At 43.5% G+C, this 19,796-nt stretch overlaps 1 protein-coding gene across 6 annotated transcripts in view; it reads right to left on the reverse strand.

Moving 5' to 3' along the window:
- Window positions 1-9,847: 9,847 nt before the first annotated feature.
- The window catches only part of SHLD1 (shieldin complex subunit 1), an 85,490-nt gene continuing 75,541 nt past the window's right edge, over window positions 9,848-19,796 (reverse strand). For 4 of the 6 annotated variants that reach the window (XM_046679484.1, XM_046679485.1, XM_046679483.1 and 1 more), the window contains one exon: window positions 16,076-18,134. In XM_046679484.1, coding sequence (XP_046535440.1) covers window positions 17,692-18,134 — 443 coding nt within the window. In that variant the 3' untranslated portion in view covers window positions 16,076-17,691. Of the gene's footprint in view, window positions 10,277-16,075; window positions 18,135-19,796 lie in introns of those variants that run through there. The other 2 variants (XM_046679486.1, XR_006891170.1) reach the window with 2 other exon arrangements.

Genomic DNA, 19,796 nt, shown 5'->3' on the forward strand with positions numbered 1-19,796 from the left:
TCATAGGTCACCTGGGATGTTCTGCAGAATAAATCTCTGTAGGATTTAGGAGTTCTTCTTGACATTTGTTAAAAATTTGAAGCTAAAATTTAAGCAAGGATAAGCTTAGAGTTTACTAAGGTAAGATACTGAGAATAGGCAGACTGTGGCATTTCTCCCGCCTCTCTTTTGGGAGAGTTTTCAGACCATGGGTAAGCAGCATCTCGTCAGGAATGGTTTAAGTTTCCTGAAGGCAGAGGAACTGCCAAGATGATCTATTTTCGACAGAGCCAACTGATTCTGAGATATCTCAGTCTCTACTAAAGGCCAATACTCAAGTTGAAAGATGATAAATAATGAAAACCAGAAAGACATCAGACTTCAAGACATCCCTTCATTAATATAAGATCACATGGCAAGCCTCAGATGGTCTTTCAGCTCATTTTGTAAACCTTAGTAGAATGTTCATACACCAGACAACAACTGAGGAAATGTTTCTGCTTGTACCCAGCTCCCAGCCTTTCTCACAGACATTCCCAAGTTGCCAACTCACAGCTGGCTGACCTACAGTTTATGCAAATGCTATCCATGGTCCTGAAGAAACCCACCGTCTTCCCCCAGAGATGAGAAATGCTAAACTCCTTCAAGATCACAGTTCTCTACATACCCCAAATGCATCATGTTTAGCAAATTGTAAATCTCTCCAAAACAGCAAAGCTGACAAGGACCTGCTGAAAGTGCCCTGGCTGTGGGCTGCGGCATTTCCAAATATCCAGGACGTTTGCTGAATGGAAGGAAATGGGAGTTAGTCAGTCAGTAAGATTTATTCAGTTATTCCAGGGCTGTGGTCAAAGTGTGAGCTGCTAACAAGCTACCAGGCAGGGCTGAAAGAGACTAAACCTCAGAGTGACCCTGTAACGTGGATGGAGAGCTACTGAGCAGTAAATAGAGAAATAAGCCATCTGTGCCAATTAAAAATTTGGTTTGGGGGTGGCAGAGGATGGGCACCTCCTGTTTGATTTTGGGAAGATTTACTTTGGGCTTTGAATGGGTAAGGAACAGAAAGTTTGTCCACAAGTCTGGAGGATGAGAGAACACAGTGTAGCAGATGCTGTGGGTGCCCTGCCTGTATCCCCTTGGACCTTGACATTTTGTACACACCAGGCTGGCTTCAGCTGCGAGCATCTGCCTCTACCTGAGGGCTTTGTCGGTGGCCGGAGCCTGCCCTGCCCATACACACAGCAGGAAGTACAGGAGAATCAGTGCCCTCCCAGTTGTACTCTTCAACCAAAGACTGGTGGAATTGGTGCTTACACATCCCCACTCCGTCACTCCTTGTGCAGGATAACTGAGGCTTACATTCTGCGCTGGTTCCCAGAGTTCCCCAGGAAGACTGAACTCCACTTGGCCACAGTGGGAACTTGCTTGATAAGGCATCTTCTATTGGCTTCCTCCCCTCCCCATCTCAGTTCCCCACTGCCCTATTCAAATAAACTACTTGCACTTGAATTTGTGCCACAAAATCTGTTTCTGAGGGAACCTAAACTAAGACATGGGCAGTAGACAAATGCTCCAAATGTCCCTTTGGCTCATTATTTTCCATTTTGCAATCCATTCAGGCAGTCAGAAAGCAGAGAAGACAGGATCTGCCAAACACTCTTACCTCAGCCTAGAAGATTCAAGGGCATCTTTTCCTGGTAACAAAGAAATTCTGCGCCTTGGAGAATAGCTGTCACAGTGTCAGCTCTGGCCTCATATTACTTAACCACACAACCCCCACCTCCTATTATGGAATGTGAGAGCCATCAGAAATACACAAAGAGAACAGTGGCAGAATCCTGGCTGTTGCCTCAACACATCCCTTACGTTCCAGTTCATCTCTGTGCCAGGCTGATACGTACCTGCATGGAATACTGGCAATGAAGTCTAATCACAATGGAGCCCTTGGAGAGGAAGTTTTAATGCCCCTGGAAGCTACTCTGCTCATAATGAGCATCTGAGCAAAAAGGTAGGAGGACAGGTTTGATTTTTCCCCTAGAAATTAGGCCAGGAGAAGATCACTGATGCACCAAGACACAAGAAGAAACTGTTTCCCCTTCAGTGAGGTTAAAACCTTTGCAAACTTCATGCTTAGAATAGTGCTGTTTGTCTGGGGGTGTCATCCATTTTGGGGGGGTGGTAGGAAATGGTAGCATATTTTGTAGAAATAAAATAACTACTGTTGGCTATGTCTATTTGCTAACAGATGTTAGAGTGGGGGGATGGGGTGGTCATTTGCCTTTGTTGGTGGGGAGCTTAGCATCCTTAACGCTCTTTCCTTTATGATGTTTGTCATGGTGAGAAGCAGGATTGCCCTGCTACTATAGAAGGGAGACAAGCCACATGGTCCTTTCCCTGACCGTTGGCTGCTAGAGGACAGGCATATGATCCAGCCTCAGCAAACCAGACCCTCCCACCCAGGGCTTTTAATTTAGACTCAGGGATGGTGGAGAATCCCATGGCAGCAGCGACACCTGGGCTCCTGGGCTCAGCTGTGGTGGTGCTCAACAGCCAGAATGGCAGCAGGGCCAGAGTTAGGGACATCCTAACCAGACTGTCCCTGCAGTGTGGCTTTAGCAGTGTTCCTATTGCCCAGCCTCCCTAGACTCTGCCTGTTCTCAAAACCTGGTTATCCAGCCTTCTAATCAATTCTGTTAGCCACCCATTATCCTTCTATTAAGTGAAGACTCAAAGCTACTTAAGTTTCTATATCCTTAGTGACAAGAAGAAGGTTTACAGAAAAAGATGTCATTGTATGAAGCCCACCGATGGATTTGGTCCAAATCAAATAACCAGAGTGTCTTAAGTCACTGAAGTAAACAGAGTGTCTCCAAACATTATATGTGTGCATAGGTCCCCAAAGAAGTGGCTGTATCTGGTAAACACGGCTTTGGGCATGTCAAGGCCAAGAAAACCCATAGTTCATTTAACAATATTCACAGGTGTCTGCTATCTGAATGGTCCCGTTGGAGAAAAAGAGAATCAGAGATAATAAGACAGTGAGAGTGTCTGGAGCTTTTACATACTCAGTACCCTAAATAGTTTTGCAGCCATGAAAACAAGTTTGGGGAGTGGGAAATGTGGTCGTAACATGCATACATCATGGAGTCTTTTAGGGAGAACAGGGATCTTTTGTTTTTAAGGCCTTCCAATGGTCACATGATAGCAAATAGGAAAAACCCACTTGAAATATTATGGGTCAGGAAAGCTTTTATAGTTAATAGTAAAACAATGCATTTGGAGAGTGGCTCAAAAACAGTTTTCAAATGGGAGAGAGGAAATTCTAGATTGAAAGAGGCTTAAGCCGTAAGTCAACCAAATGTAATGGTAGATCCTTGTTTAAATTCTAATTCAAACAAAACCACTGTAAGAAGGCATTTTTGAGGTCTGGCCCAGTGGCGCAGCAGTTAAATTCGCACATTCCACTTTGGCGGCCCGGGGTTAGCCAGTTCGGATCCCAGGTGCGGACATGGCACTGCTTGGCGAGCCATGCTGTGGCAGGCATCCCACATATAAAGTAGAGGAAGATGGGCAAGGATGTGAGCTCAGGGCCAGTCTTCCTCAGCAAAAAGAGGAAGATTGGCAGCAGATGTTAGCTCAGGGCTAATCTTCCTAAAAAAGGAGAAGGCATTTTTGAGACAGTTGGGGAAAATCAAACATGGATTGAGTATCAGATGATGTTAAGGAAGTATTGATAATTTTCTTAGGGGTCTTAGCAGTATTGTGGTGGGGCTTTTCTTAAGTCCTTATCCATTAAAGATACATGCTGAATTTACAGGGGAAGGAAAAGAATTCCTTGGATTTGCTGTAAAATACTCTAGCATAGTACTACTCAAAGTGGGGTCTGCGGATCAGTGCCACTTTGCAAACTGTGTGCGGTTGGTCTGTGATAAGTGGAGACGTTGACAGTAAGTGTCTGGAAACTGTTACGGCACTTTGCATGGCCATGGCATCCGAGCAGCCTTTAGTGGACTTGTCTCGTTGACCAGGGTAGAGCCCAGTAGGGTGTTGTCGAACTTGCATGGCGAGCTGTGTGCGGTATGGGCATGAGCTGTGCACTGGCATTGGTCCATGACACATTGGAAATTAAGTGAAAGGGTCCTTCACCCCTGACAGCCTAAGAAGCAATGCTTAGCACATACACAAAATGCAGGGGGCGGGGGGGGAGGGAGTTGATGACAAAGAATGGCAGAAAGCTGACAGCTATTGAAGCTAGGTGATGGGTATATAGCACAATTCTGTCTACTTTTGTGAAAGTTTGACAATCTAATAATTTGGTTTACTAAGAAGTTAAAAAAAAACAAACCAGCCTGTCAAGAGATATTTTGCATACATACATTTTCAATGCCTATATTTACATCTAAACATACAGTATATATAGAATATGCGTGTGTTTCAAGTAAAATAACATAGAAATGACACACACAATATGTAGTTCATGTAGGGATTATATGTAATGATTCAAGGAAAACTTAATTTTACAAAACAAGTTGGGTAAACAAATAGGAAGTAATTTGCTGGATCCTGAGCTTGGTGAGCTTTTATCATGTAATAAATTCTGATTATATAATAAACTCCTTGAGGCCGACAATCCTGTGAGAGTCCGCTGCTGTGTCTCCAGAGCACTCAGCCCAGGCCACTGCAGAGTAAATGGTGCTTCATAAACACCGGCTGATGGGCTAAACTCAGGAAATGAATTGTTATGAACAGTAGTTTAATTTGCCATGCAATAATGCCACAAGGCTCAATCAATTTGAAAATCAGTTTCCCGAATCCACCCTCACGGAGATTTGTCACAGAACGCTTGAGCCTGAGGGGACTAGGAGCTCTGCTAATGTCCTCATTTTGCAGATGGAATGAGGCCCGGAGGAGGTGGATGAGCCTCGCTGCACATCCGGCTTGCTAATGGCAGCGTCGTTGCCTCTGACGCCTACAACTGCTCTTCCTTCTGCCATGAGGTTTCTCAGAAGGTACAACCCACCTCCCATCCCCCCAACCTTGCTCCTGGTTTAGAATTATATGGTTCAGTTGTAGGAAAGAGAGAGAAGTTGTCAAGCTGGCTCCACCAGGAGGCTCAATAGGAGGCGTGACTACAGAACAAGTTCACATCTGATCAGTGTTTACCCGTCCTGGCCTGTGCCTAGCCCGGTAAGATAAACTCTCTGCCCTTCAGAAACTCTGCATCTATTTGGGGAAGGAAGATGTACGCATGTTAACAGAGGATGGTCCTGCTGTGTAGGATTAAGGCATAAATGAGTATTGGGTTGAGTCGTGGAGACAGGAGAGGCAATGGAATGTTTTGGAGGCCACAGAGCTTGGGCGTAAGGTCTGAGGACTGAAGAGAGAACCCAACACCTGGCTTAGAATAGCGTGGACCTGGGTGTGTGCCTCGCCCTGTTGGTGTTAAGGAGCTTGGAGGGTTTCTGTCAGGGACAGGGTGGGATCCAGTAGCGACTGGATTTAGGAAGACCAATATAGTAGCAACAGTGTGTGGGAGATGCTGGCAGCAGGGAGAGCCTTAAGGACGGCCCGAAGGAGAAGAAAGCTTGGAGCAGGTGATGGCAGTGGGATGAGAAAGAAAAGGCAGATGTAAGAATTTTTATTTTTAAGCAAAAAAGCCCAAGAAACCTCCAAACCAAGACTGTGAGCCAGGTGCTGTTCTAAACAAAAGACATGTGTGAACTCATTCGAGCATCCTGAATTCGGTAATATTGTTATTTCTGTTTTACAGATGAGGAAATTGAGGCACAGTAAGCTTAAGTAACATGTCCAAGGAGACACGCTAATAAATGGTAGAGTCAAGATTCACATCCAAGTAGCCTGGCTCCCAGGTCTCAGCTGTTAAGCACCACTGCATGCAATAGTGGATGTTTAAAAGTAAACGTCATAATGAATCCACACTTTTTCAAGCCTGAGTGAGTTAGAAAATGCTAACGCCATTGACGGATTAGAGACATCAAATGAGAATATTAGTCTGTGGGAAAGAGGATACACTCGGTTTGTTATACATTTCGCTTAAGGTGACAAAGATACCTCTGAGTAGAACATCCCATGGGAAATTAGAACTATATATAGGACAGGAGCTTGGGAAAGACATGATTGAGAGTTCTTTCTTTTCAGCACTTGAAAAATGTTGTGCCATTTCATTGTGGCCTCCGTGATTTCAGAGGACAAATCTGCTGTTGTTTGAATTGGTATTTGCCTATAAGTAATGCATCATTTCTCCCTGGTTGCTCTGAAGATTTTTCCTTTAGTTTTCAGAAGTTTAATTACGATGTGTTTTGATGAGAACTTCTTTAGATTTCTCCTATGTCAGGTTCACTTAGCTCTTGAATCTGTAAGTTTCTGTCTTTCACCAAATGGAAGTTTTCAGCCATGATCCCTTTGAATATTTGTTTAGCCCCATAATCTTTCTAATTTCCTGGGATTCTGATGATATAGATGTTAGATCTTTCGTTAGTGTTCCACAGGTCCCTTTTGTTCCCCTTTGTCTCTTTCTTCTCGGTTTTTAACATTGAGTAAATGTGATTGAATTGTCTTCAAGTTTAGTGATTCCATCTTTTGTCATCTCCATTCTACCATGGAGCCCATCCAGGCATTTTTTTTATTTTGGTAGTTGTACTTTTCAGTTTTATAATTTCCACTTGGTTCTTTTTTGTAACTTCTGTTTCTTTGCTGAGATTTTTCTATTTTTTCATAGGTTTCAAAGGATTTCATAATTACGTGCTGCAACCATTTTATGGTGGCTACTTTAAAATCTCTGCCAGGGGGCTGGCTCCATGGCCAAGTGGTTAAGTTCGCGCACTCTGCTGTGGCGGCCCAGGGTTTCACTGGTTCGGATCCTGGTTGCGGACATGGCACCACTCATCAGGCCACGTTGAGGCAGCATCCCACATGCCACAACTAGGAGGAGTTGCAACTAAGATATACAACTATGTACAGGGGGATTTGGGGAGATAAAGCAGAAAAAAAAAAAGAAAATTGGCAACAGTTGTTAGCTCAGGTGCCAATCTTAAAAAATAAAATAAATAAAATAAAATCTTTGCCAGATAGTTCCAACATCTGATTCATCTCACTATTGGTGTCAGTTGATTATCTTTTCTCACTCAAGTTGTGATTTTCCTGGTTGTTGTCATGACAAGAGATTTTTCATTGCGTCCTGGACATTTTGCTTATTTTGTTAGGAGACTCTTGATCTTACATAAATCTTCTATTTTAGTAGGCAGCTACCCTATTTAGGTTTTTTTTTTTAAGATTTTCTTTTGTAGGCTATAGTTTCAATGACAGTTGAGTTTTCTGAGCTCTGGCAATGCTGTTCTGGTCTACTTTATTCTTCTGGCTCTGCTTAAGCTCCCACTGGAGCCCAACATGTGATGTCTACATGGGTGAAGGTGCTGCCCTGGGCTTCCTAGTATTATTAGGTAGGTGTAGGGGGATGCCCTGGGTCACCTTCTGCGACTGCGTGGAAGGCTGGGAGACACCGGGCCTGCTGGCATTACTGGTGCAGGGGGAAGGGCCTGCCTGCTGTACCCCGGTGTCGGGCAGTGGCTGAACTTGGTACCTGGGTTTCACTGTTACCACTGATGTGGGCAGATTGAGCCCACTGCTGCTGGTGGGGTAGGGTGTGTGATGGGTTGGCCCACCTGCGTCTTGCTGTTGCCACTGCTGTGGGCGGGTCGGTCTGCTGCTGCCTGTGGCTGTGGGGTGGGGAATGGCTTGGAAACATTTCTGCCTGTTGCTGCTGCTGTGAGCAGTTTGGACCTACTGCTGCCGCTGGGTGTGTCTCCCCACTAAGTCCCTGCTGGGATTCTCCTTTCCTGGTCCTTCAGCCAGAGAGGGCAGGCTCTTTTCTTTTCCTTCTTTCCTTCCCCTCTCCCTCTCTTCTTCCTTCCTTCCTTCTTTCTTCTCTCTTTCTCTCTCTGTCTGTTGTTGGTTCAGGTTGCAGGCTGGCTGGTGCCCAGGATATATGGAAGATACCAAGAAAACCCAGGGAACTCACCATGGTGTTGTTCTTCAAGTCCTGAGGTCCCTAGCCTGTCCACTTTCTTCTTTCCACCTTTAAGAGCCCTTATCTGATTATCTGTTGAATTCTTTCCATGATCTTTAGTTGTATTTAAAGGAGAGAGGCCAGGAAAAGTGAGTCTATACCTCTTCTCCTGGAACTGGAACAGCCTCAGGATTTTGAGCAAATGTTTACTTGTTTAAGCCATTGTATTAGTTGCGGATTGCTGCTGTAATAAATTACCGCAAACTTAGTGGCTTACGAAACAAAAACACAAATTTATCTTTCGGTCTGGAGGTCAGAAATCCAATAACGAGTCTGGCGGGGAAAATCAAGGTACTGGCAGGGCTGCGTTCCTCTGAGGCTCTGGGGGAGAAGCCACTGCCAAGCAATGTTATCTGTGCTCTTTATCTGTGGTCCCCTTCCAGCAATGGCATCACTCAGACCTCTGCTGCCACTGACAGTTCCCTCTCTGATCTGACACTCCTGCCTCCCCCTTAGACGAACCCTTGCGATGTTCTTTCCATTTCAAGATCCTTAACTTGATCACATCTGCAAAGTCCTTTTTGCCATGTAAGGTGACATATTCCCAGGTTTTGGGGATTAGGACGTGGACATATTTGGGGCCAGTCTTCTGCCTACCGTATCCACTACATTCTTGTGTTGGTTTGTCACTTAGCCATAGAAAATGGAGACACTTTTGTCCCTCAGCCCCCCAGCTCTCCTCCACAGAAGCAGCAAGAATTACAGCTCTTCTGTCTCTCTGCAAAGATATTTGATGCATACACAAACATTTCTCTTTTGCCTCCATTTCCCCCCACACAAATGGTAATTTACTACATATACTGTTTTTCTCCTTGTTTTTTTTTTCCAATTAATAAAATAGTTGGGAGATATTTCCACATCAAAATAAAAAGAACTTCCTCGTTCTTCTTACAGCTGCATAGTAGTCCGTAATGTGGATATGCCATAATTCGACTAACCACTCCTTCTTGTCGGACAGTAAAGGCCATGCCAAGATTTGAGGGGGTGACTGAGAAAGGCCTATTTTTAAGGGAGGTGATGGCTAGTCACAGTCCTAGCTGAGGAGCAGTGGCCGCGGAGGCCAGACTGGAAAGGGATAAGGAACTAGTGAGCGTGGAACAATTGGGGCCACCTCGCAATTTCACTGAGCTCCATAATTTACAAAGCATTTTCATGCACATTTTGTGTACATATATATTGAATAGTCACTAACTTATGAGAGCCTCATAAAGACTCTGAGATGTAACAATCACCTATTGTCTACAATTTGCAGATAAGTAAATTCAGGCCCAGCGGGGTTGAGTGACATGCCTTGGGGTGCACAGTAGCAAAGACAGATCTCAAGGTCTCTGTCTCCAAATTCCAGCATCTTGGGTCTTAGCTATTTCCTGGGTCCAGAAGACGGGAGCAAAGGGAAGAGGAGGAGCTGGATAGAAACTAAATGAAGGCTTTTTTGTGCATGGGTATACATGTGTGTGTGTGCAATTGTTTTTAAAAATAAAGGAGTCCTGTAAATACATGATGGAAAAGGGAGAGGAAATGGGAGAGAGCTGAGGATACAAGACAGTGGGGAGAGAATGTGAAAATCAGGGAAGGGTTAAGCATTGCATCTTTGCTGCCAAGAATTCCACACCTTCCACCCGGATGGGCCAGGTACCTCTAGAGTCAAGAAGGTGGCAACCATTAACCAGGATCCCAGGGGAATCTTGCAAAGACAATCAGAACGCTTTCACTGTTCAAATATACACAAATTATATTCTCATGAAATAATAAAACATGCTTAAGGCATCTGACATTAAATGCAAATGTTGAAGGAGGCAGAGGAAAAAATAACAGAGAGCGGAGGGGTCCTAAATCTCGTGTCTTCTGTGAATGCACCGCCCAGTGAGACGGCGGATGGAAAGGACGCACTTGGCTGGATTTGGAGAATTCTTGGCTCAGCTGTGGTAAAACCACTATCTCTGAAGCACAGCTCTCAGGTGTTTAAGAAAAAGGCAATGAGAGAATAAGGCCAGTGGGTTGCAAACAGGTAAACAAGCCTAACTCTGGTCCACAAGCCTATTTGCCGAGAGAATCATTTACCCCCAAGGGCTCTCACTGGGATCACCTGAACAGGTTCTTTCTCTGAACGTGAACTTGCTCGTGAAGACTGAGTTCTGACACCTCGGGAAGGTGACTTTCCCCCAGGAGAAGAAAGTAGAGTCTGAGAGACCCAAACACTTGCCATGTGACCTGAAAGAACAGGAATAGAGAGAGGAAAAGGAAAAAAAGGTATTGAGTCAAAATGTAACAAAAAGCAAGCTGGTTTGTCATTTATTTGGATGTACAGAAACCAACATATAAATGAAATTTATCGTATCTGCTTCGTCTTGCTTCCACTGAAGTATTTTAAAGTAAATTACAGTCATTAAGACATTGTACTGCTGAATCCTTCAGTATACATCTCTAAACAATACGGACAGTTTCCTACCTTTTGTTTGATAAATATAAATGTTTGAGCATCTGTGTTTACCAGCCTGGATGTGCTAGGCATGGATGACCAAGACAGAGCTCACCTTCCTTTGGCAGGGGTAGAGGATGGGAGGTGGGGGGAGGCAAACCATGCACTACGTTATGACATTTGTTTGGTGTAATTAAGGTGAAGTTCGCAGTGCTGTCGGAGTATAAAAAACGGAGAACCCCAGCTGTAGTGGGAGGTGGAGGGAAAGTATGGAGTGGAGAGTCTCGAAAGGTCTCTCTGAGGAAGGCGCCCTGTGGGATGGCCCTGGGGTGGGAGGAAGGACAGCATCCAAGAGCAGGGAATGGAGAATGATAGGTTGGGTTTAAGTATGGGCTCTGGCACCACCTCCATTACTTATTAGCCCTCTGTGCCTTGGTTTCTCCATCTGTAAAATGGGGTCAGTAACAGTGTTTGTTTCAAACAGTGGTGTTTGAAATGATGGTTGACACTTATTAAGGACTCCACAATCCTACCTTAAAACATGTTGGTTAAGGAGGTGGCAGGTTGAGCAACTGAGAAGCCACTGTGGCTGCAGCAAAGAGAGTCAGGGTGAAGCAATGAGCTGAGCAGAGGCCAGCTGCTGGACCAAGAACATTGAGAAGCACGCAAGGGGGTATTGTGAAAAATTCAGGTATATATATTTTTTAGCTATTTATTTAATTACAAAGGCCATACATGCTTTTATTTTATTTTTTAATTTTTATTTGTTATGAGGAAGGTTTGCCCTGAGCTAACATTTGTTGCCAACCCTCCTCTTTTTTTTTTTCGCTTGAGGAAGATCAGCCCTGAGCTAACATCTGTGCCAGTCTTCCTCTACTTTGTATGTGGGACGCCTCCACAGTGTGGCTGATGAGTGGAGTGGGTCTGCACCTGGGATCCAAACCCGAAAACCTGGGCCGCCAAAGCAGAGCATGCAGAACTGTAACCACTCGGCCACAGGGCTGGTCCCATGCTTTCATTTTAGAGTGTCCGTGTCCCCACATCTTTGTCATCACTAGACAGGATTGATCGTTTCAATTTTTGGCAAATCATATAAATTTAAAAATGGTGACACCGGGGCCGGCCCAGTGGCACAGTGGCTAAGTGTGCACGTTCTGCTTCGGTGGCCCAGGGTTCAACGGTTCAGATCCCGGGTGCGGACATGGCACCGCTTGGCAAGCCATGCTGTGGTAGGCATCCCACATATAAAGTAGAGGAAGATGGGCACAGATGGCAGCTCAGGGCCAGTCTTCCTCAGCAAAAAGAGGAGGATTGGCAGCAGATGTTAGTCAGGGCTAGTCTTCCTCAAAAAAAAGAAAAGAAAAATGGCGACACCTTTTAAAAACTGCATTTCTGTATGACATACTTCGAGTGGCTATTCATATTTATTGACAATTTACATTTCTTTTGTGAGATACCTGTGCATACTCTTAGCTCACTTTCCTATTCGTCATTTTAGCTTTCATTTACAGAAGCTCTTCATATATGATGATGTTAAACTCTCGTTTGTTAATATCTGAGCAAATTTTCCTTCAAATTTGTCTGCTATCTTTCAACATTGTTTTTTCTTTCTTTTAGAAATTTTTTTTATTATAAAAATCTCATACATAGAAAAGTAGAAAGAATGGTGATCTTCCATATACTCATCAACTAGATTTTTGGTAACTTTAACATTTTGTCATATCCACTTTATCTTGTTTCTGTTGAAGTATTTTAAAGTCAATTACAGACATTAAGACATTTTACCCTAAATTCTTCAGTATACATCTCTAAAAAATAAAGACATTCTCTTACAAAACCACAATGCCATTATCACATATTTATGATATCTCTCACTCTAAGTATTTTATTTGCATGTAGTCAAAACTCAATCTTTTATTGTTTTGCATTACTATTTTAGGAAGGCTTTCCGCATGCAAAGATTATAGCAATACTTACCAAAATTGTTATCTGCAACTTTTATAGTCTTATTTTTCACATTTAGTTCTTTAATCCATCTGCAATTTATACTTGTTATAGTGTGAAGTGGGGAATCTCACTATTTATTAAATATTTAGGTAATTCGATGTTTACCAGTGTTTTGAATACACACTAAATTTCCATGAATATCTTCTTATTCTCTTGCTTGGAATCCTCCCTATCATTTTCCATTGCTTTTAGAATAAAATTCAACTTCCTTATCCCGGCTTAAAAGGCCTCAGCCTGCGTCTGAAATTCACCCACCCCGGCCCTCCGTGCACTGTGCTCCGGGCTCGTGGGACTTCCTTCTGCCCGGACACTACGAGCTCATTCCAGGCTGTTTGGCACTAATTTTGCACATGCTGATCCGTTTGCCTGGATGCTCCTTTGTGCGGCTGGTTCTTGTGAATCCTGCAGCTCTCAGCTCAAATGCCGCTTCTTCAGAGTCTTTCTCAGACCACCCAGTCTCGAGCGCCCACCCCAGGCACTAGCACGTCATCCTTTATTACCCCAGAGCACTTCTCACTATTTGCAATTACCTTGTCTGCCTGTCACCCTCACTAGCCGAGAGCACTGTGAGAGCAGGAGACCCCCCACCTCTGGTTCACTACTGTAGCCCCAGTTGTAGGCGATGCTCAGTCTCAGTTGGAGAATGGATGAGTCGTTGGGGCAAAGAAGATAAACTTTCACAATTTTGAGAAGGTTGCCAAATTGCCCTGAGAAAGGCTACGTCGACTTACCTTCCTGCTGAGAGTCAATCAGAGCGCTCACCTCTGGCACCCTCGCCAGCACCACGCTCCTTCCAACTTTTTACCACGCTCCAAAACACACAAATCAAGAAATAAAAACAAACCCCAAACACCAAAGAGTATCTTATTTAAGTAAATTGAAGTTTATTTACTCTCACAAATTGCAATTCTTTATGTTTGAGTGCAGTTGTACATAATTTCATGCTTATTAGCCATTTATATATATATATTTTTTTCTTAACTATTCATGTTCTTTGACAATTTTTCTATTTGATTGTTTTTCTAACGATTTGTAAAATTCTGTTTGTTGAAGAGAAAGTGTCTTATACTGTGTTCCCAGTATTTTTCCTAGTTTTGACCTTGTTTGTAATCTTAAATATTCTTTGCCCACAGAAGTTTAATATTTCCAGGAATTCAATTTTATCAAATTTTTCCTTTATGATTTTCACGTTTTGTGTCATTCTTAGATCACCCCTAGTCCAAGATCTCTAGATATCTCTGTCTATGTGTGTATCTATGTCACTCATTTCCTATTCCAGTATTTTTATGATTGGGTTTTTTACTTTCAAACCTTTGATCCACCTAGAAATCATTTTGCTGTCAGGAGTGAGGTGAAGAATCTAGCCTTTTTTACTCTCCTCCCCCAATGTGTGGCCAATTATTCTAAGACCATTTTGCTAAAAACTCCACCTTTTCCTAAAAACCCCACCTTTTCCTTATGGATTTGAAATGCTCCCTTCATCAAATACTCAGTTTCCATGTGCATTTATACCTATTTATGGACTTAATTCTTTTTCTTTGATTTGTCTACTTCTGTTTTATTGCTGCTTTAGTTACTGTAGAGTTAAAACTGTTTTCATGTTTGACAAGGCTAGTCCCTTCTCTTTAATTTGTTGGCTACTCATGTATGTTTTGCTTTTTAAAAGGGTTTGCACTACGGCTGCAGGGTAAAGAGGGGCAAAGGGAGATGTGGGTTGACCTGATGGAAGTTTCTGGCAGGATTCCAAGAGAGACAGTGGGAGACTACCAGGGAGAATGGATTATCTATCCCATTATATTGCAAATTTCAGTCATTTTCAGGCAAAGCATTTTTATAATGTTTGACATATCTGCATGTTGCCTGTGCTATTATTAATTTAACTTTTTCACTAATTCAACTCACTTTTAAATTTTAAATACTTATATTAGGCTTATCCTATGTAATATCTGTACAAGTATGGATTAGATGTAGAGGTTATATTCTTTTCTAACATATTAAACTAAATAGATGACAATGAAAATAAACATTGTTTGTCCATGAGGTGCCTAAAATTATTTTGTGTGCTACCAGCAGTTTGAGAAACACCGGTTTGAGCAAACCATTCTGATCAGCTCTCCAGATGAAAATCTCCACTCAGCCACTTGGGCTGGCTGGTACTCTGTTGCTCAAACTGGATGCTGGGGGCACAGGCAGGTTCAGTTTGTGAAAATCACTGAGATGTTCACTTATAAGCACTTTTCTGTGTGATTATTATAATCCAATAAAATGTTTCAAAGGTGAGCTTTCAAAAGTTTTTAAAAGTATTGCTGTCTTGTTTTGTGCTAATTACCAGCAGTAAGATCTCTTACATGTGCTCTTATGCAGGCCATGCAAAGAAATAGACTAACAAAGTAAGTTACATGAATTTAAAACGCTGGGAGCAGTCCTCTTCTTTGGAGTTCTGAGGTTCCTGAAGCAAATCCATCCTCACACAGATCCCTGAAAAGGGCGACAGATGATATGCTGGCCTGTCAGAGCGTTCATAGGATAAGATATTGGTAGAGTGATCTGTAGGGCAGAATTAGATGATAATGGCAAAGGCCAGGGCCTCAATATCCTTATCTCTTCGTCTTTATTAAAGGTAAACAGAGATAAATGGAAAATACCATCCTAACCTCATGAAGATCAAATTAAGGAGCAAGATTGCAGAGAATCAAATATCTTGTGCTGACCTGTCACAAGCACTTACTTAGATACAACCAAACACACACCACGCTCTTTTCTGTCCCTGCGGGGATTCTGGCTTTTAGACTTCTAAATTCTCTGGTTTCAGAGTCTACCTCTTGCTGGGCACCTTCAGCACTGATGTTAATAAAGGTTACAAAATTCCTGATACGAAAATCTCACTGCCAAAGAGAAGCTGCTGCTTCCCTGCATGGAGATTCAAAGAGCTCGCATCTTTTGTCCTCTAAAAACAGTATAAAATAATCCAGTTTCCCTCCGTTGGTAGCCATGGAAACTAATCTCCAATATTTCAGTGACTGCACGATACTCAAAAGGACAGCATTCTCCAAGGGCATCTATTAATTTGCTTCAGATTAAAAACCAATCAAACTAGTGACCTTAAAATTCAACCTGTAGGTTTTCAGTTATAAGTCTCCCTGGCTTCACAATTATTTGGGGGGCCAGCTGAATAGGAGAAGCTCATGGAGAAAGACGCAGACAATCGCTTGTCAGAGGAAAACCCGGAGTCTTGTTTTTCTCAAGTGTCTCTCAAGGACCCACTCATTTCCTGTTTCCTACCATGCAGGTCTCCTGCCGGCGGCGGTGCCTCTGCACTTCAGCGTGGAACACTGTTTCTTACCTCTGATCTTCCCAGAACTGGAAGCCTGGCCTTTAAAAGGCTTATCTCGCCATCCAAGAGTCCCCAAGAGACCAGTGTGGGAGGGCACACTGGCTCTTTTTTTTTTTCTTTTTTTTAAGGAAGATTGGCCCTGGGCTAACACCTGTTGCCAATCTTCCTATTTTTTTTTTTTCTCTCCCCAAAGCCCCAGTATGTAGTTGTATATCCTAGTTGCAAGTCATTCTAGTTCCTCTATGTGGAATGCTGCCACAGCATGGCTTGATGAGCGGTACGTAGGTGCGTGCCCAGGATCCGAACCAGCGAACCCTGGGCCGCTGAAGGAGTGCACGAACTTAACCACTCGGCCATGGGGCTGGCCCCACACTCACTCTTAATGTACACTTATAGGCTGATCTATTTGCATAATCAGCTTTCTGGAAAGCTTATGGAGTCTTATGCCAATTAAATTTCACCTAAAGTTTCTTAAAATCGAATTGCACAGCCTTGCCAGCTTCTCTTCTTGCTCCCCCAAACAAATGCTATAACCCTTTCCGTCAATGTAACTGGTTTGAAGAACTGTCGAGGTCGGGATGAGTACGAGGCCTCCAATCACAGTTTCAGAGAGCTTGGTGCCAGGTGATGTCATCTTACCAACCGAGTCTCAAACGGGGGCTCAGGACACGGCCGGGGAGCAGAGCATCTGCCAGTGCGAGCCGGCACCGGCTATTTAAAGCCTCTCCCTGGCGAGGCAGAGCTCAGGCCTAAAGGGCAGGGGCAGGATGGCAAGGAGCACCTGTTCCTGGCAAACGTTTGCAGATGGAGCTCAGGGTGTCAGAAGCAAGAGCAGGATCGGGGCGAGGGGCCAACCATTCAGAGGGTGACACAGGGTGCTGGCAGCAGGCAGGCAGAAGGCAAAAATAACGAGGAAGGAGTCGACTTGGGCAGAAGATTGCTGTTTCTCTTCTACCACAGACTGACAAGGCTGCATCGTGTCAGCCTAGCACACAATTGAGCTTACGCATACGTTGGGGGTGGTGCACATTTGTTTTCTTCTCATCTTTCCCATTTGCAATCTGATGAAGATGAAGAGACTTTCCTTTTTTTAAGAATTTGTGGATCTTAGCTGTTATTTTAGAGTCCGAATGTTCCTTCCACACCCAGTTAGTATTACAAAATAGGGCGTTCTGGCTTTGGAGAGAGAAAGCTGTGATTAAGATGTGATGTACTTTCGGAATCTGTATTTAAATCTTCATATTATTTTAGAACATATGTTCTCCATCACATGGTCTCAGTTTTACAACCTGGTACAATTCTTGTATGTGATTCAGCATAAGGCTTTGTACTCTTCAAAAAACTCATCTGATGTAAGCCTGTTCTTGTAGGTCGGGTTCTCCCACAAGTACACCCTGAGTCAAGGATTCAGGTATAAGAGATCTATTAAGGAAAGGTTCCCAGGAGACACCAGTAAATGAAGGTGGGAAGGAGGACAGGGAAAAGGAAGGAGCCAAGCAAGAGTGTAATTTCAAGTTACATCCCAGCCTTGGCCTGATCCAGAGGGGAGCTCTGCGGAGTAAATTATGCCTCAGAGCATGTCTTCCTTGAGCCAAGGAAGGTGGGCTTCTGGACTCCCAAACCAGTCAGTCACTGGCCTTAGGTCAGTGGTAGAGGGTAGGTAGAGGGTAGGAAGTGGTAGAGGGGTGGGAGGTGGGGTGACCGTGGGGGCTATAAAACCCCCAGACCCTGCTGGCTCTCCATATGGGCGGAACTGCCTCCAGCACTGGGTCACTGGGGGCTGGGCACACAGAGCTGGCAAGAGAGACCTGAGGGGATCTGGGTGGTGCACCCTCCATAGTGTCTGCTCTAACCACCAGGCACCAGTTATGGATCTTTCATCACGTTCTGCTGCAAGAGGAAATGAAGAACATCTTTTGAAAGCCCTGGTGTTGGCTTTTCATCCTCTAGAGACACACTTCCTTCTCCTGGTGCGTAGAAGTGGGCGTCCCTGGAATGCTTCCGTAAGACTGAGCAGCCATCCCGATTGAGGATGACCCGGGCCATTTGAAAACTGCGGAGGGCATACCTCTGGTTCTCCTGGCCCTTCAGTTCATTGATTTTCTGAGACAGACACTGGCTGACAGATGCGGAGAGTGGATTTCCAAAGGCTGGCTGTGGATGGCTAAACATTTCGTAGAATCTATCCAGGGATTGCCGCAGTCTGTCATCCTCTTCCTTGGTCTCCAGCTGGCCCTTTACAGAAGGGTCAAGCCAGAAGTTCTCAGACGTCCAGGAATCATCTTGTGCAGTATGGAAGTTACTGCTGTCTGCAAGAGAAAACATATTTCAATACTCGAACGCACGTTCAAAAATATCAGAAAGCCAGCAAAGAGCAGAGCACGTCTCTTTTCAATTCAACATACTTACTGCTCCTGGGAAACCGGCAGTGGGCAGAATCAGCTGATTTCAGAATCTTTCCCATCACCCTGGGGTTATGCTACTTGTTTGCACAAAACAAGAACATCTTACTGGCATGTTTCAGGGGTTCTTAACCTGGGGTCCTTGTATAGGACCTTGCTCAGGGTGGCTGTGAACTTGGATGGAAAAAAAAAATCCTATCTTTATTTTCACTAACATCTACCTGAAATTACGCATTTTCTTCCATGATGAATGTAGGCAAGGAGCCTCTTAGCAGCAGCACCTGTGATTTTTGTCATCAAGAGATCACAGGAATTTTCATATCACATTATAGTTTATGGCAGATGTTTTGAAATATCATTTATGCCTATCACTATGCTACGGACTGAACTGTGTTTCTCCAAAATTCATACATTGAAGCCCTAATCCCTAATGTGACTATATTTGGAGATGGGCTTTTTAGGAGGCTATTAATGTTAAATGAGGTCATAAGGGTGGGACCTTAACAGGAGAGGATTGGTGACCTTATAAGAAGAGGAAAAGATATCTCTCTCCATGCGCACACACTAGGGAGAGGCCGTGCGAGGACACCGAGAGCAGCCAGCTGTCTGTAAGCCAAGAATAGTCCTCACCAGAACCCAACCACGCTGGCACCCTGATCTAGACTTCCAGCCTCCAGAACCGTGAGAACGTAAACTTCTGTGGTTTACGCCACCTAGTTTATGGCGTTTGGTTATGGCAGCCCAAGTAGACGAAGATACACTACCTCGAAATCACCATAGTTATTACTCCTGACACTGGATCTTATTATTTAAGCATTAATTTAAAAAGCATATATTCATTACAATATCATACATTTGTTCTTTAGATATTTCAATAAATACATTTCAATATTTTTTCATTGATAATCCTGTATATTCTGCTTTATGGATTTAAAAATTTTGTTCTGAGAAGAGGTTGATGGGCTTCACCAGACGCCAAAGGGATTTGTGGCACGAACACGGGGAGGACCCCAAATGCAGACGGTTCTGGGCATTCACACAGTTCAGATATATTCTTCCTCTACTCCCTACTATAATCCAATAGACTCTTTATCTCCAAATTAAAAGCACCATCTTTGTTTTTTTTTAAGGCAGAGTAACAAATAAACGAAGTGATTTAATGATAGACTATAAGAAACCAGAACTGGAGCGAAATCCTCGTTCTTGCTCAAACTTTCTGCACCTGTCTGGGCACCCTAATCCTTAACGTAGGAATCTCGTAGGTCTTTTGAAACAAAGAACTTTCCTATCAATGTGTTCTAGAAAAGGTTTTACACAAATAATTAATTTGTAAGTTGCAGAATTCCTTATATAGCCACCAGTTTTATTCTTTAAAATTTATACTTTAAGTGAAAATAGCGTATTTTCCTTTTTTTGCTCTGATATAAGCTTTAATAAATTATCAGCTTTAATTCCACATCCTCCTTGCAAACTCAATTAGTAGTTATAATAAAAATATTTGTGCTTGCTAATGATGAAGAGAGTGCGTGATGCAGTGAGTGGAGTTTTGGAAAAGGAGCTGAGACTTGG

The sequence above is a fragment of the Equus quagga genome, chromosome 12 (assembly GCF_021613505.1).
Source record: "Equus quagga isolate Etosha38 chromosome 12, UCLA_HA_Equagga_1.0, whole genome shotgun sequence".
Classification (NCBI taxonomy): domain Eukaryota; kingdom Metazoa; phylum Chordata; class Mammalia; order Perissodactyla; family Equidae; genus Equus; species Equus quagga.